General features: G+C 45.2%; 1 protein-coding gene across 1 annotated transcript in view; it reads right to left on the minus strand.

Moving 5' to 3' along the window:
- The window catches only part of VPS35L (VPS35 endosomal protein sorting factor like), a 149,758-nt gene that overhangs the window by 98,422 nt on the left and 33,343 nt on the right, over positions 1-17,993 (minus strand). The window contains exons 8-9 of the mRNA XM_010388549.2: positions 15,050-15,134; positions 5,120-5,179 (exon numbers count right to left, since the gene is read on the minus strand). Of these exons, the coding sequence (XP_010386851.2) occupies positions 5,120-5,179; positions 15,050-15,134 (145 nt within the window). The remainder of the gene's footprint in view (positions 1-5,119; positions 5,180-15,049; positions 15,135-17,993) is intronic.

Consider the following 17,993-nt stretch of genomic DNA (forward strand, 5'->3'; position numbering starts at 1 on the left):
TTGAGGCTGCAGTGAGCTACGTTCGAGCCACTGCACTCCAGCCTGGGCAGAGCGAGACAGAGTAAGATAGAGCAAGACTTTGTCTCTAAAAAATGAATAAATAAATTAAAAGGGAGCAGTTAGTTACTTTAATATAGCAAATGATTCTTAGCTTGTTGGCTCTCATCCTGTTTTGCAATGAGTCATTTTCATCCCTGATTCTGTTACTTGGTGGTATATGAAGGTGATCAAAATTCCTATAGAATCAGCAAAAAAAAGACAAATCTCTAGGTACTTTTCTAGCAGGGAAGAGTCACTAATCACAACTGCAGATATTTTGAAATTGCAATCTCCTCAGTCTATTTTTGCATGGCTGGCATGCTTCATTCACTTGAGAACTATTTGCTTACCATTTTCAAAAGGATGGGAAATGACCATTTTCCTCTTTCTGGCCTAGATCTCTACACATGAAGTAACTTTTTTTGTCTACTTTCAAGAGATCCAGACAGGAAAAGATAGCAGTTATTCTTACATTCATTTGTCAATCTTCTCTTTGGGGAGAGGGAGGAGCAGTGTTAATTTCCCTTCATATGACTGAATCTTGTGGCTTAAAATCCAAAAGCAAAAATAGGTCTCTGAGGTCATCTATAAAATCTCTCACTCTCTAGTTGAAGGAACTGAGATTCAGCAAAGGCTAAAACAAACTGGTTCAGGTTGCCTGAAAGAGTTGGAAATCAGGCTAAAGGCAGGCTGCTCTGCATACACACATTGACTGCAAGCTATACGACAATCTGCATACACCAGTACAGAATCTTTAGGCTTTCCTTCCAGCTCAAGGAATAATTTAGAAAAAGGATTCTGTTATGCAGGACTTTAAGATCTTACAGCAAACTAAGTACTATATTCCTTTACTTCATGTGCTCAACACAAATGTCTTAAGGGCCAACTAAAGGTGGTGTTCTAGGCTTTGGGGAGATAACAGTGCACAAGGTAGATCTTATCTTCATAAAACTTACATTCCAGTGGGGGGAGACAAATGACAAACAGGAAAGAGAATACGCAGGCAAACAAATAAGATAATATCTAATAGCACTATTAAAGATACTAAACTAAGTATTGGAATAAAGAGTGACTTGAGTGAGATTTACGGGAAGGGGCTCATTAGATGCAGTGGTCAGAGAAGGCTCCTACAGAGGCGGTATCTGAGCTGAGCCCTGAATTATGAAAGGGAGCCAGCCATGCCTAGATGTGGAAGAAATACATTCCAGGGAGAGAAAACAGCAAATGCAAGGCCCTGAGGTAGGTGTAACCTCACTATGGTCAAAGAACAAAAAGCAAGCCAATTTGCTAAGCAGAAAGGGGTGCAGCCAGCATCACAAGCCAGTTCACACAGGGCTGAAGCCTTGGTGAGGAGTTTGAGAGTTTTTCTAAACATAATGGAAACCCCCTGAAGGGTTCTGAGCACAGGAATGGCATGACACGACATGGTTTATACTTTAGCACTTGGGCTGCTACATGGGGACTCCTTCAAAATCCGGAAATCAATTCAGAAGACACTTCAATATAACAAAGAACAGAGATTCTCTTTCTAGCTCCCACTTATTTTTCTTTTATGGTGCTGCTTTTTTTCAAACCTGAACTTCTGTGGATATTTTAAGAGGAGGCAGGAGACCAATGAGTCTAGTTCTTTCATTTATTTGCCAAGTCTCTACCCAGAGGTCTCTTTACGTAACAGTGTTATAGGGATTGGCACCATCTTAGCTGGCATGTGCTGGAAAGGCCAGGTCAGTTAAGGCCACTGCTTATCCCAATGTGGCCCACATCAGCCACAGGGGAAAACTGAAGATGGGAGTGCTGAGAAGATGATGATGGAAACCATAATACAATAAACCCAAATTATTTCTCCCAAGCTGGAAAGAAAATGATTTGACTTCTCAGAGTCAATGGCCTCTCTATGTATATGCTGGATTAAGAACTGTTGGGAAAAAAATGACCACATCTAGTAGTGTGTACTTTTCCTGAACCCAAAAGACACTGCATCTTTCTCAACTCCGAAGAGCTATACCTTAGTTAAAACTCCCTAAGGCAAAGGGCTCAAGTAGGAAATTCACCCAACAGAACTTGATTTAAATGGAAAGAATGAGTACAAATGCCACCAAATTTCTCTTCGCACGTAATCTCTTTGGGCAGAATTCTGCACAGATTTCTAAAGCTTTCATGATAATTATACTTAAGAGTCATTCCTCAGATCACCAACAACTTCGAAAAACAGAATCTACTATTCTTTTCAGGTTCTTGGAACCGGAGCGAACACAAGCAGATGAAGATTTTAGCTAAAAGGAAAACAAACAATGATATCATTTAAAGAAAAAAAAAAAAAACAAATGATTTGCTTTGCTCAAGGTCAAAAATAGTTATTTGGAGAGGGAAGAATTTTAGTGATGAAAGTGCTATAATTAACATATCTAAACAAGGACTCATCTGTTGTTTTAAACTTTTAAGTTTAGGCAGGGAGTTAGTTATTAGTCATTTTTCCTTAATTGGCCCTAAAATGTTGTTTGTATAGTCACTGAAGACTGGAAGAAAGGAAGATTACTGCGGTAGAGGCAAACCCAAATGCCCCTGGGGGCCAGGAAGGTAAATATGAAAAATTTTAAGAGGCTGGGTATACAACAATAGGAAGAACTAGAGCCTGTATCAAAAATCGTTTTTTAAAAATGCTGTTGTTGCCAAAAAAAAAATCTATTTTGATTCAATCCCACCTGTTGGCTCAAGTTTGCTGCCAATGGCATATAGCATGCTACGTGCTGGCAAGTGTGAATTAAATAAATGGATTCGGCCGGGCGTGGTGGCTCATGCCTGTAATCCCAGCACTTTGGGAGGCCGAGGCGGGCAGATCACCTGAGGTCAGGAGTTCAACACCAGCCTGGCCAACAAGATAAAAACCCATCTCTACTAAAAATACAAAAATTAGCTGGGTGTGGTGGTGCACGCCTGTAATCCCAGCTACTTGGGAGGCTGAGGCAAGAGAATCACTTGAACCCAGGAGGCAGAGGTTGTAGTGAGCCAAGATTGCGTCATTGCCCTCCAGCCTGGGACAACAAGAGCGAAACTCCGTCTCAAAAATAAATAAATAAATAAACAATTCAGATTTCTCAAATCCTCAAGCCAGCGGAGAAGGCCTTTCCTTTCCACTTGGGCTGGCCTCTGCCTGCCTGTCCCAGATCACTGCCTCCAACCCTGAGATGGCCAGAACTGCTGGGAGGAGCTGCTGAAAAACATCATCACAGGTATGATGCAGTGGCACGGAGGATCCCAAAGAAAAACCACGTGAGCCATATTAAAAAGGTGAAAAACTGGGGAAATTAATTTTAATCATGTACTTTAACCCGATTCATCCAGAATACCATTTCAACATGTAACCAACATAAACACTATTAGTGAGCTACTTTACCGTCTTTTACTTGTACTGAGTCTTTGAAATCCAGCGACTTTTTAAATAGTTACGTCGCATCTCAATTTGGACTGGCCACACCTCAAGTGCTCAAGAGCAACACATGGCCAGTGGCTGCTGTACTGGACAATGTAGGTGCAGCGCGAAGAGCAAGGCTCTCAGTAGCTGGTGGCAGAGCTCTGGGCAAGACCCTTCCATACTGGGTCTGCCCATCTCTGATGAAACAAGATGGGTCCTAAAAGCACTTCGAGACCTAAAAGCCTGTAGAGTTCTGTCTCTTTCTTTCTGACAAATGTGCACATTAAATAGTATTAAAAAGACAGGCCAAGCATAGTGGCTCATGCCTACAATCCCAGCACTTTGGGAGACTGAGGTGGGAGGATCACTTGGGCTCAGAAGTTTGAGAGCTGCTTGAGCAACATAGGGAGACTGTGTCTACAAAGATGAAAACCTAAAAACATTAAATAGAAAAAATAAAAATAAAAAAGGGCCAGGCATGGTTGCTCATGCTTATAATCCCAGCACTTAGGGAGGCCAAGGCAGATGAATCACTTGAGGTCAGGAGTTTGAGACTAGCCTGGCCAAAATGGTAAAAACCCGGTCTCTACTAAAAATACAAAAATGAGCCAGGTATGGTGGCAGGTACCAGTAGTCCCAGCTACTCAGGAGGGTGAAGCAGGAGAATCGCTTGAATCCGGGAGGCGAAGGCTGCAGTGAGCCAAGATCGCGCCACTGCACTCCAGGCTGGGTGACAGAGCAAGAGTCCATCTCAAAAAAATAAATAAATAAAGATAGATTGATTGATTGATGGACAGACAGGAAGCAGAAGAAAGAAAAGGAGAGGTTGGGAGAGGTGGAGGAAGAGGAAGAGAGAGAAGGAGGAGAAGAGGAGGCAGGAATAAAGGAAAGAGGAAAGAAGGAAGAATAAAGGTCAGGTTACAGGTTACTGTCACAAACACCTTCTATTCACCTCCTGGGAAGCCCCACTGCAGGAGCAGAGGGAAGTGGAGTGGCAGTGGAGCAAGCTGGTTACTCTAGCTTGGACAGATGAGAACGTTTTCTCATAGGTGTGCTCGGAAGTTAAAAAGAGGAATACAGGCAAAGGATGCTGTGGCTGAGAGTCCTACATTGCCAGACACATCATTCTTACCATGTATATGACAAAAGAAATTCATCATCCACTTGTCCCATTATAACCTCCAGGGAATTTAAACTTGATTGACAGTCAATTTAATGCAAAATTATTTGGGTATAGACTGTGAATTCAAAGCATCAATTACTATCGATCTATTTGACATCGTTCTTTAATATATATAAAGTCGTTTTTGCTTTTTTTTTTTTGTCCAAGTAATTTGCTTCTTAGGAGGGAACGATACATAGGAAAAATATTAAAGTCAAGCAGCAGAGGAAAATATGTTGATGTGAAAGTTCAGCTGAATCTAACTGTGATGCCTTTTCATTCTTGTAGATTCAAATTACTTGCCTTAGCTCCTACACAGGCCATTCAGAAACCTTCTAACGTTTTTAGAAGACTGAGATGATCAGAAATCTTCAAAGGTGTTTCTTTTACTTGAACACACCCCAAATTAAAACCTTTATCAAGCTTCAATGAATTCTGACTCAATAAAAGCCTTCTAGTCCTGACTCCAGGGCACGATAACACTCCAGGAACAGCTGTGACATTACCTGGTAAGACACTGCGGTTATCCACACACATGGAAAAGATGCGCTCATACACGAGCTTTCCTGGGAGGAAAAGGACAGATGGTGTTAGTATCACACTCTTCAGGAGCAAACAGTAAATAAATGTTTGTTAATTAGGGACCCAGAGTGATCATCTCCCAGACAGGCTTCAACTTGTGATGGTATGCTGCCACCTGGTGGGACAGATTTTAAGCCACATTTCTTTTGTTTTGTTTTTAGTTTTTCCAGTAGACTTTTACTTTCTTTGAAAGGCAGGAAAGTGATCGTTTTACCCTTTGGAGTCTAAAGGAGTCTCAAGTATCTCCATCCACTCAGACGATGGTCCACATTCCATGCTAGGCCAGAGGTGAAAACGGGCAGCCCGTGGGGTGAATCCAGCCTGTGACCAGTTATGCATGGCCACACCACAACAGCCCACAAAGTGTTTTAACATTTTTTTTTTTTTTTTTTTTTTTGAGACGGAGTCTGGCTCTGTCACCCAGGCTGGAGTGCAGTGGCCGGATCTCAGCTCACTGCAAGCTCCGCCTCCCGGGTTCCCGCCATTCTCCTGCCTCAGCCTCCCGAGTAGCTGGGACTACAGGCGCCACCACCTCGCCCGGCTAGTTTTTTGTATTTTTTAGTAGAGACGGGGTTTCACCGTGTTAGCCAGGATGGTCTCGATCTCCTGACCTCATGATCCGCCCATCTCGGCCTCCCAAAGTGCTGGGATTACAGGCTTGAGCCACCGCGCCCGGGTAAAAACCGGGAGAGGCTGGGCATAGTGGCTCACACCTGTAATCCCAGCACTTTGGGAAGCCGACACAGGAGGACTGCTTGAGCCCAGGAGTTCAAGAGCAGCCTGGGCAACATCGTGAGACCGGGAATGTACAAAAAATTTAAAAAATAGCCAGGCATGGCAGCGCACGCCTGTAGTTTCAGCTACTTGGGAGGCTGAGGTGGGAGGATTGCTTGAGCCCAGGAGTTCAAGGCTGCGGTAAGCCATGATCACCCACTGCCCTCCCGCCTGGGTGAGAGAGCAAGACCAGTCTCAAAAACTAAAACTAAAACAAACTCTACAACTTAGGAGAACTCACATGCCATATTTTCTCCTTCTTCACATAAAATATGCCAAAAATGTGGCCATATCTCTATAGGATAACACAGCTAGAGCAAATTAGTAGCTGCCCCTTGAAATGGCATATATACTAACCAGTTTGCCACAGTCTCCACCACCCCCTACCATCTCTCATCATTAGTGTGCTTTTCACTCTTTTATGTGACCTGCCTGGTCCCTAGAAGCATCAGAATTTGAGATTCAACTAGAATTCAAGTTCCACAAAGGCAGAGATTTGTGCTTGTTTCGTTCACTGACTGGCACACAGAGGGTACTCAATATTTGTTGGATGGATGAACATACTAGAGGTTTTGCAGGTCATAGGTCACTTTCTTGATGACTCATCTTTGCCACTGTAGCACAAAAGTGGCCACAATGTGCAAACAAATGGATGTGGCTATGTTCTGATAAAACTCTACACAACAGGTGGGCAGCCTGGACCCCTAAACTGGTACCAAAAGTGTTATTTTAGAAAATGTTATCAATATGTGGAGGTAAAAAATTACAGTTCTTATTCATTTTCTAAGCTCTCCTAAGTCACCTTCAATGTGAAAGTATTTCCCTCTATGTTTTTTTTCTTTTTTTTTCATAGCCCCTTTATTCAGGGCAGTAAAGAACAACACAGCTTGTCCATACATGGAAAAAGAGACAGGAAAATACAAAGATCATTTCAGGTCAAAGAACGTGGGATCAAATGATATCAAGAGATGACACAGTGTTAGGGTTAAGTGAAGGAAGCCAGCCAAGCTAAGAGGTACCACTCAGGTGCTTCTCCTAGTATGGACCGCCTGCCTAAATACCTACCTACATTCATTCATTCAATTCATTCATTCATTCAGACAGGGCCTCACTCTGTCACTAGGCTGCAGTGCAGTGGTGTGATCACAGCTTACTACAGCCTCCACCTCCTGGGCTCAAGCAATCCTCCCACCTCAGCCTCCTATGTAGCTGGGACCACAGGCATGCACTGCCATGCTTGAATGATTATTTTTCTGTAGACATGGGATTTCCCTATGTTCCCAGCCCAAGCTGGTCTTGAACTCCTGGGCTCAAGTGATCTGTGTGCCTTGGCCTCCCAAAGTGCTGGGATTATAGGTGTGAGTCACCATGCCTGGCCTTGGACTACCTACATTAAAATTTCCTAATGGCACTTGTTGAAAATGCAGATTTCTGGGGCCACCCTATAGCTACTGGAAAAGAATATTTTCATAGCCAGGCGTGGTGCTGCATACATGTAGTCCCAGCTACTTGAGAGGCACAGATAGAAGCTATGATTGTGCCGCTGTACTCCAGCCTGGAGCAACGGAGTGAGACACTGTCTCAAAAAAAAAAAAAAAAAAAAAAAAAAAGTATTTTGGAGGATGAGGACTAGGAATATGGATTTTTGAATAACCTTGCTGGGAAATCCTTATACACGCTGAAGTGTGAGAACCACCGATTTAGGCAGACACCAGTGGGTCTCTGAGCTAAAACTTGCCTTGCCTCTGGAATCTACAGAAACAGCAACAGACCTCCCTCTTCCCTCTGAGACGGTGCTTCTTCAACTGGGCTGCAGACTCCAAGCACCTGGGACTCTTGAAAATCTGTGGATGTCTGCATCCATCCTCACAAGTCCTCATATAAATGGTCTGGATGCAGCTGGGACTCTGTGGGTGTTTATAAAGCTCCCCAGGTGATTTCAATGTGCAGCCAAGTATGAGAAGCACTGCTCCAAACCACTAGCTCCATTTAGAAGACCCTGGAAGACCTCAGAGAACAAACCCTAGTTCTCAAAGCCACCTGCTTTTTTCCTCCTGGCAGAACATGCTTTTCTTATCAGGGGCTATGGGTTCCCTACAGCAACACCTTGTGTAGAGACAGGCCTCCTCTGGGATGACCCCAGAACCCTGGCATTACGGATGCATGCAATGTCACCTTGGACCATCACACAGCAAACCACACTAGGCGGCTGCATAACTTCTTATCTCGCATGGCATACAGAATGAACCCAGCACAAAACACCTTTATTTCCTACACAAAAGTTGCCATCTCTCTAAAACTAGCTTTCTTAAAAAAATAAATAAAATAAAATAAAAAATTCATCTCTACATTCTTTTTTACTTTATTTTTTTTTTTTTTAAGAGACAGCGTCTTGCTCTGTCACCTAGGCTGGGATCAGAGCTCACTGCAGCCTCAACTACCTGGGCTCCGGGGATCCTCCCACCTCTGCCTCCTGAGTAGGTGGGATCATAGGCACGCGCCACCATGCCTGGCTAACTTTCAAATTTTTCATAGAGATGAGGTCTCACCATGTTGCTCAGGCTGGTCTCGAACTCCTGGGCTCAAGCAATCCCTCTGCCCTGGCTTCCCAAAGTGCTGGGATTACAGATATGAGCCACTGTACTGGGCCTCACTTTCATATTTTAAGAACCCTTTAACTACAGAATTATTTTTACTGAAAAAAGCTATTTGTCTATTGTTGAGCTAGAAGACAACTATTCTGAGAAACAACGCTTGATCCTAGATTTATTTCCTGTCTTGATTTGCTTTCTTATACATCAAAGACACTAAAATAGATAAATAATAACAGTGGTAACAGCTAGCATTTTCTGAGCACTTACTTTGTGCCAAGCAGTATTCAAAGTCATTTACTCTAATCCTGCCAGCAAACTCTTAGAAGAGGAAAGACATTATACTTCCTATGAATCCTCTCATTTAATCTTCTCCAGAAACCCCTGAAGGTAGGGTCTACAATAGCCCCATTCTACAGGCAGAGAAACTGAGGCTCAAGTTCATACAACCCTGAAAGAGGAGACACAGGCATTGAAGCCAGAAGCCGACCTCTATATCCAATGCCTCTAGTGAAATCCCAACAGAAACCAGGCACACGTCTTCCCACTGTGCATGCCAGTCTCTGTGGATGTTGGGGCCCTAGTCTGCATCCCTGGCACAGCAAGATGCTCTCTCTTGTCAATGATGTCAACAACCATGAAACACCTGTCCCTGTACTGTCATGCATCTTCTTTTAGACGAGAGTATGACCATGTGCAGAAAACTGGAGCTCAGGACTCCACATTTCCACCAAGCAAGTCAGGGTTTCACTCTTTTTTTTACAAAGCATCCACTCATTAGCCCCAAACCTTAACAAAGACTCTTTGAGTACCTGTCCATGCAGGCTGCCTCAACAGTCCTGAGGAATATTATTCACAATAGACTTAAACAACAGCACCCTGGGAACACCATTCTGAAGGGGAGAGGAAGGACGGGGACCTGGGGAAGTGCTGAAAGCAGCTACTTTGTGTGAATGTGTGGTTTCGAATAGGTAAAACATTCCCATGGTTCAAAATTCAAAAAGGCTGCAGAAGGTACCAAGTGCAGTTTCTCTCCTGGCCCATCCCATCCGCCTCACTGCCCTGTGCACCCTCTCAGAGAAACCACTTCTATCGATTTCTTGGATATCCTTTTAATGTCTCCTTAGGGAGACACAAGTGAATACCACCACGTATTCTACATTTTCTTCCTTTCTTTTTCTTTTTTTTTTTCTTCTTTTCGAGACACGGTCTTACTTCTGCTAGGGTGCATCATAGCTCACTGCAGTCTCAAACTTCTTAGGCTCAAGGAATCTGCCTGCCTCAGCCTCCTGAGTAGCTGGGACTATAGGTTTGTACCACCAAAATTAGCTATTTTTTAAAAATGTTTTGTAGACATGGGGTTTTGCTATGTTGCCCAGGATGGTCTTGAACTCCTGGACTCAAGTTATCCTCCTGCCTCAGCCTCCCAAAGTGCTGGGATTATGGGATTACAGGTGTGAGCCACCATGCCTGGCCCTTTCCTTCCCTTCTTTCTTTTTTTTTTTTTGTTGTTATTTGTTTGTTTTTCTGAGACAAAGTCTCACTTTATCACCCAGAATGGAGTGCGGTGGCTTGATCTTAGTTCACTGCAACCTCTGCCTCCTGGGTTCAAGCAATTCCCCCACCTAAGCCTTCTGAGTAGCTGGGATTACAGGTGTGTACCACCTCACACAGCTAATTTTTGTATTTTTAGTAAAGACAGGTTTCACCATGTTGCCCAGACTGATCTCGAATTCCTAAGCTCAAAGTGATCTGCCAGCCTTGGCCTCCCAAAGTGCTGGGATTACAGGTGTAAGCCACCATGCCCAGCCTTTTCATTTCATAGAGCCACTAATACTCCACTATACAGACACACCATAATTTATTTAGCCAGCTCCTACTGATGGCCACTTGAGTTGCTTCTTATAGTTTGCTATTACAGGTGGGATAGATTCCCAGAGGTGAAACTGTTGGGTTAAATGTATATGCATTTAGGCCAGGCACAGTGACTCATGCCTATAATCCCAGTACTTTGGGAGGCCAAGGTGGGAGGATGGCTTGACTCCAGGAGTTTGAGACCAGCCTGGGCCACACAGTGAGATCCCATTGCTAAAAAAAAAAAAATAGCTGGGCATGGTGGAACACACCTGTGGTCCCAGTTACTTGGGAGACTGAGACAAGAGGATCCTTTGAGTCAAGGAGATCAAGGCTGCAGTGTGCCATGACCACACCACTGCACTGTGGCCTGGGCAATGAAGTGAGACCCTGTCTCAAAAAAAAAGGTATATGCATTCCCCCATGAGCAATGTATAAAGATAAATAAAGTAAGTGCTTTGACTGCAGACAGCAAGTTGAGACTCAGCTCTGCAATTCACTATGACGGTGACCCTGGGGAAGCTACTTTCCTTCTCCACCACCATGCCTGGCTAAGTTTTGTATTTTTAGTAGAGAGGGGGTTTCACCACATTGCCCAGGCTGGTCTTGAACTCCTGACCTTGTGATCCACCCACTTCGGCCTCTCAAAGTGCTGGGATTGCAGGCGTGAGCCACTGTGCCTGGCCAGTACTTAATATCCGTAAAGCACCTAACAGTCTGCCCAAGGTCATCATCTGTTGAAGATTTACCACTGCTGTTCCCAACTCCCAGCCCAGCTATTTTCTGGGACACAAAAAGGACGGCAGCATCTGCACTACAGCCTGGCGAGTCCAGGACGGCGCTGGGGTGCTGCTGGCAGGAGCTGGCAGAGTGGCTGCCCAGAGTTCCTGCAAGGTGAGTGATCTGTCTGGGTCTGGCCAGGCTTGCAGGATAGAGCTAATCAGTGTCTCGGAGCTAATCTTGCTCAGGAAAGCTGACTCACACAAATGAAACTTAGGAGAGGCTGGCAAGGGAACCAGAAGGCCAAGAGGCTGACTCACAGGAGAAATGAGACTGCCAGGGGAGCCAGACACAGCCACCAGCCTCTCCCCACCAATGAGGGCCTCACTCCCCGAAGGTAAGCCGTGTGCATGGACACGTCAAGGGTCAGCAGTGTACGATTTGACATCTATTCTGAGAACCTAAAGCCCTTAACCATCCTGGGTCTCACTTTGCCATCCCTACCGCCTTCCTGGGGCCATGCCAATCCCTGTCTCTCACCGGAAGTGCTGCCACAGGTTCCGGGCTCCACCTCCGCCCTACAATCTAGTCTCAACACAGAGCCTGTTGAATCCCACATAGGATCACCTCCCTCCTCTGCTCAACACCTTCTGGTGGCCCCTCCTGCCCGCGGAGTCACAGTCAAGGCCCAAGTCCTTCCAGTGGCCCCCAAGGCCACCATGGTCTCTGACCATGTCAGCTTCTGCCCCTCTCCTGGGTTCATCCCATCGCCTCCCTCTTGGCCTCCTTGGTTCTCAGGCCAACCTGGTGCTCCCACCCCAGGATCTTTGCACAAACTGTTCCTTGGCCTCCTCTGCCCCTGGCCTCCGCCCCATAGACCCACAGGGCTCACCTCTCACCTCTCACTGCCTTCAAGAACCTGCTCAGGTAACCTCTCAACGAGGTCTCCACTGAGCACCTTACTTAAAATTGCACCCCTACCCCCTCACCTAATTCCCTCCATTCCTCTTCACTTCCTCACCCTACTCTGTTTGGTTTTCTCCATAGCATGGATCATTGTCTAACATACAATTGAGTTGAATTAATTGTTTTGTAAATTCTCTTTTTTGGAAACATAAGCACCACAAAGGCGAGGATTTTTTTTTCTTTTCTTTCTTTCTTTTTTTTTTGAGACGAAATCTCAGCTCTGTGGCACAGACTGGAGTGCAGTGGCGCGATCTCAGCTCACTGCAACTTCCGCCTCCCGGGTTCAAGCGATTCTCCTGCCTCAGCCTCCCGAGTAGCTGGGATTACAGGTGGCCGCCACCACACCTGGCTAATTTTTATATTTTTAGTAGAGATGGGGTTTCACCATGTTAGCCAGTCTGGTCTCAAACTCCTGACCTGAAGTGATCCAACTGCCTCAGCCTCCCAAAGTGGTAGGATTACAGGCGTGAGCCACCATGCCTAGCCAAGGCAAGGATTTTTGTCCCTTCCATTTGCTGACACCTCCCTAGTGGCCTGCAGAGAGCCTGATACCACCTCTCCAGGCCATCTGAACCCATCAGGCCTCATCTGTCAGCTGGGACATCTCCTCTTTTTGCCCAGGTAGCATCCACTCCCCTTTCTTCTGCTAACTGTATCACTCTCTTAGTTCTGGGGTGACCAGGCCTAGATAATCAGTGCATTTCATCCCCCAGATACCACAACTGGCTCAGGGACTGACATGTGAACCAACCCAGGCCAATGAGATGGGATTCCGAAACTTCTGTGGGAATGCTTGGAGAAAGCAGCTCTTTCCATGCTCTGGGACCACCAGCAGTAAAGCTAGCTGAGGACACCTTGTGAAACTCGAGAATGCACCCAACGCAAGGGCAAGGTCTTTTTTTTTTTCTTTTCTTTTTTTTTTTTTGGAGACAGAGTCTCGTCCTGTTGCCCAGGCTGGAGTGCAGTGGTGTGATCTTGGCCCACTGCAATCTCCACCTCCTGGGTTCAAACGATCCTCCTGCCTCAGCCTTCTGAGCAGCTGGGACTACAGGTGCGCACCACAGCACCCAGCTAATTTTTGTGTTTTTAGTAGAGACGAGGTTTCGCCATGTTGGCCAGGCTGGTCTTGAACTCCTGACCGCAGATGATCCACCCACCTCTACCTCCCAAAGTGTTGGGATTACAAGGGTGAGCCACCATGCCCGGCCCAAGGGCAAGGTCTTAATGACACTGTTTGGGTTCCTGGATCCAGCTGCACCTGAAGCCAGAACTACCCCTGGACTTTTCAGATTAAGCCAATAAATACCCCCTTTTCCAAGGTTAGTTAGCTTTCTTGTCACTTATTTTAGCTAGTGTACTCTGGCCTCCGGTCTCTTGGACAGGACTGGGATGCACAGAAATGAATGAGTCTCTCAGATTGACAGTTTGCTTTCTGACACATTATACCTTTCAATGGGTTACGGATAAGATTTGCTGAGTTGGGATCCCATTGGTCCCTGTAAGACAGTGAATGTCTCTGTTCTGATCTTCTACGTGTTCAGCTCTCAGAAAGCGCCCCTATTTCCTAGTTCTGGTGGGGTGCCTCGCTGTGGGGCACATCATATACAGCTTAGAGGGCTACATGGTTTGAGCAAACTGCTAATGGTATGATGCTCTGGCCTAACCAACCACTGCCAAGCAACACAGGGGCCTCCCGCTCCTCCAGGTTATTCTCTTCACTCTAAACCTTTCTGCCTGGCTCCAAAAGGTCACTCTACCTGTGAGGTGGTATGTGGGACTAGGGGCAGCCACAGTGATGCAGGAAATTATCCAGGTGGGAAAGGGCTGTGGCTAGGATTAAAATTTTAACAGTGAGGCTGGGCACAGTGGCTCAGGCCTGTCATCCTAGCACTTAGGGAGGCCAAGGAGGGCAGATTACTTGAGGTCAGGAGTTTGAGACCAGCCTAGCCAACATGGTGAAATCTCATCTCTACGAAAAATACAAAAACTAGCCAGGTGTGGTGGCGCGCGCCTGTAATCCCAGCTATTGGTGAGGCTGAGGCAGGAAAATTGCTTGAACCCGGGAGGCAGAGGTTGCAGTGAGCCGACATCACGCCATTGTACTCTAGCCTGAGTGACAGAAACTTTTATCTCCAAAAAGAAAAAACAAAAAAAAATTTAACAGTGAAGAAAGAAAAAACGGACATGCTGGGGAGAGCTTTAGGAGGCTGAACCAAAGAATTTGGTGACTGGACATGGGCATGTGGGGGAAGATGCTCAGATTCCCGGCTTAGGCAACTGGGTACATGGTGGTGCCATTCCTGGAGACAGAAACTCAGTGGGAAAAGGGAAAGGGCTGGGAACAGATGCCAAGTACAGTTTCAGGTGCCTGTGAGACGGCAAGGGACCCATGCTGCTTAGTGCCCCCAGCCTGCCCTGCTTCACTCATTCACTTTACTAGTCTCTCAGAAGATTAGGAAAAACAGGCCAGACATGGTGGCTCATGTCTGTTATTCCAGCACTTTGGGCGGCCAAAGCAGGAGGATCACTTGAGGTAGGAGTTTGAGACCAGCCTCGGCAATACTACGAGACTCTGTCTCTACCAAAAAAAAAAACTTAGCTAGGCATGGTGGCATGAGCCTGTAGTCCCAGCTACTCAGGAGGCTGAGGCAGGAAGATGGCTTGAGCCCAGGAGTTTGAGGCTGCAGTGAGCTATAACTGCGCCACTGCCCTCCAGTCTGGATGACAGAACAAGACCCTGACTTAAAAAAAAAGTAGAAAAAATAAAATTTTAGAATGTTTCAAAAATAGCACCCTTATTAATGGGCGTGGGGGGATGGTTTGATCTCTCTCATGACTTACTTAATAACTTAAACCACAGCAGAACCTAATTTACAGTAACTCTACCACCCAGTTCTTGACAAAACGAACATATTTCCTAGATCTAAGATGCATATGACAGGTACTTACCAAATGTATCAAGTATGTCGGTGATAAGGACAAATTTACTTGGGTAGAACTGAATAACACTGGTGTCTGAAAGAAGCTTTGAACACTAAAAAAAGAGAAAAAGAGAGAAAATTCACTCTGGCATGTCTGGTATGGGTAGGACACTCCAGACCTGAAAAATTAATGGTTTCTGTAAACAAGTTGAGATACTTACTATGTGCTAAGGCCTGTGCTAGGCACTGAGCAAAGAATGACAAACTAAACCACGGTGCTTTTGACAAAGAGAGCCAGACTCTGCTCACAACAGAACTTCTTTTTTTTTCTTCCCTTTTTTTTCTATTTTTTGTAGAGATGGGGTCTTGCTGTGTTGCCCAGGCTGGCCTTAAACTCCCAACCTCAAGTGATCCTCCCACCTCAGCCTCCCAAAGTGCTGGGATTACAGACGTGAGCCACCGCACCCGGTCCATAACACAGCCTCTTAAGGAAATACAATATCACCTTCTTCAGGAAAGCCTTATCCAAAAGGATCCTGCTTGTATACCGGTAACCAGGAAGCACTCAAAATCACTGAGAGGAATGAATGACCTCTCTCTCATCACAGTCCTCATCTGTGGCCCCATCTTTGTTCAACTGCTTTGCAGACTGGCTTCTTCTGTTGATTTCAGGGTGATCAGCATCCTTAAACATTCTTTTCTTTTCTTTTTTTTTTTTTTTTTTTTGAGACGGAGTCTCGCTCTGTCTCCCAGGCTGGAGTGCAGTGGTACGATCTCGGCTCATTGCAAGCTCCGCCTCCCAGATTCACACCATTCTCCTGCCTCAGCCTCCCAAGTAGCTGGGACTACAGGCGCCCACCACCTCACCCGGTTAATTTTTTGTATTTTTTAGTAGAGACGGGGTTTCACAGTGTTAGCCAGGATGGTCTCGATCTCCTGACCTCGTGATCCACCCGCCTCGGCCTCCCAAAGTGCTGGGATTACAGGCGTGAGCCATCGCGCCCGGCCAACATTCTTTTCTAAGAAATGCCCTCATAAGTAAATCCCCAAGGCTTCATAAACTCACACTGATTATTTATACTCAGTCCCAAATTCCCCCCTAAAAGGAACATAAGCTTCAACGAATACATGCTACTCTGGAAATATGACCTTCAATGCTGAGAACATTTTGGCTTTGCAGGGAATTGCTGAATTCTACATTCTCATTCATGCCAAAGGGTCACAGCCATGCTCTTTATTTAATTTTTAAAAATTTTATTATTCTTTTATTAGAGATAAGGTCTTGCTCTATCACTCAGGTTGGAGTACACTGCTGCAACAATGAACTCCTGGGTTCAAGCAATCCTCCCGCCTCAGCCTCCTGAGTAGCTGGGACTATAGGTATGTACCACCATGGCTGGCTAATTTTTTTTTCTTTAATTTTATATAGAGGCAGGTTCTCACTATGTTGCTCAGGCTGGTCTTGAACTCCTGCCCTCAAGCAATCCTTCCACCTCAGCCTTCCAAAGTGCTGGAAATACAGGTGGTGAGCCACTGCACCCAGCCAACATGTTCAGAACTGTTTTTCTGAGTACTAGTCTGCTATTCAGTGTTCAGGACTCTTAATGGAAGACCGCAGTCACACAATGTGGCCCCAAACACCTTAGATTATCTTTTATCATCAGAAACAGAAAAGCTCTTTCTACTTTGAAGCACTAAATTTAATGCCATGCCCTGAAGTCTTTCCAAATGCAAAAGTCAGCATAAGGAATTAAATAACTGCTACACTTCATCACCCCAACGGTTGACCCTCAGAAAGAAAAATGTCATTTAAAAATTAAAAAAAAAAAGATGTTCAGACATTTAGAAAGGATTATTTAATATGCAATCCCAATATGCAGAGAATGGTGAGAATGTTCACCATGTCAAGAGATAGGATGACATGTGTTTTCAGTTTGGTGTTGTTAGCCAACATCTAAATTGTTAGAGTCACCAAGTTTCTCCATAGCATTGCAGGCTTAAAAGTAAACAACGTGTCTGATTTGCGAAACATCCTCTTACAGCCCAGATGTTATTTGGGGGTGGGGGTGAATGTAAGCTGTAAAAGCAATAGTGCTGACACCAAACGTGGCAATTGGATGTATGAGGAATTCCATTTCCTGACACCTCACTCTGCGATTTTCATATGCCCTTTGTGAGAGTTCCAACTTAAACAACTGCCCCATGAGATTTCAAGGCTGGAAAAAGCTAACAACACCAAATCTTAGAGACTGTTTACAATACACAGTTCTCTGTTCCTAGGGATGTGACATCTCTGAGTTCTACCCAAAGCCGGGCTTGCACAGTCTCTCAGCGATGAGTTACTGCCCACTGGTGAGGTGAGAGAGAGAATTTAAACAGAGGATTTCAAATTAAACACAGCTGGGGCTTTCCAAACATCTGTGCATTGATTTTCTCCCAAGCTGGTTTCATAGAACATATATTTTATAAAGGACAACAGGAACAAGATTTTGTTTTTAATTCAAAGTTAAAGCTATAATGATCTTATACATTGAAGTTACTTTTTAAATTACTGTTTTGAAGATGCCACAGTTTTTAAAGCTTTGGTGCCGCTTCCTAAACTTATCTGATAAGAATCAGGTAACCCAGGTATGTGTTAACAATACAAATCCCAGCTGGGCGTGGTGTCTCACACCACTAATCCCAGCACTTTGGGAGGCTGAGGCAGGAAGATGGCCTGAGCCCAGGAGTTTGAGACCAGCCTGGGCAATGTAGTGAGACCCCAGTTTCTACAAAAAATACAAAAGTTATCCAGGCATAGTGGTGTGTGCCTGTAGCCCTAACTACTTCAGGAGGCTGAGGTGGGAGAATCACTTGAGCGAGGGAAGCAGAGGTTGCAGTTAGCCGAGACCGCCCCACTGCACTCTGGCCTGGAAGACAGAGCAAGAACCTGTCTCAAAAAAAAAAAGGCTAAAAATTTTGAATAGCCAGAA

The sequence above is a fragment of the Rhinopithecus roxellana genome, chromosome 20, assembly GCF_007565055.1.
Source record: "Rhinopithecus roxellana isolate Shanxi Qingling chromosome 20, ASM756505v1, whole genome shotgun sequence".
NCBI classification, from domain to species: Eukaryota; Metazoa; Chordata; class Mammalia; order Primates; family Cercopithecidae; genus Rhinopithecus; species Rhinopithecus roxellana.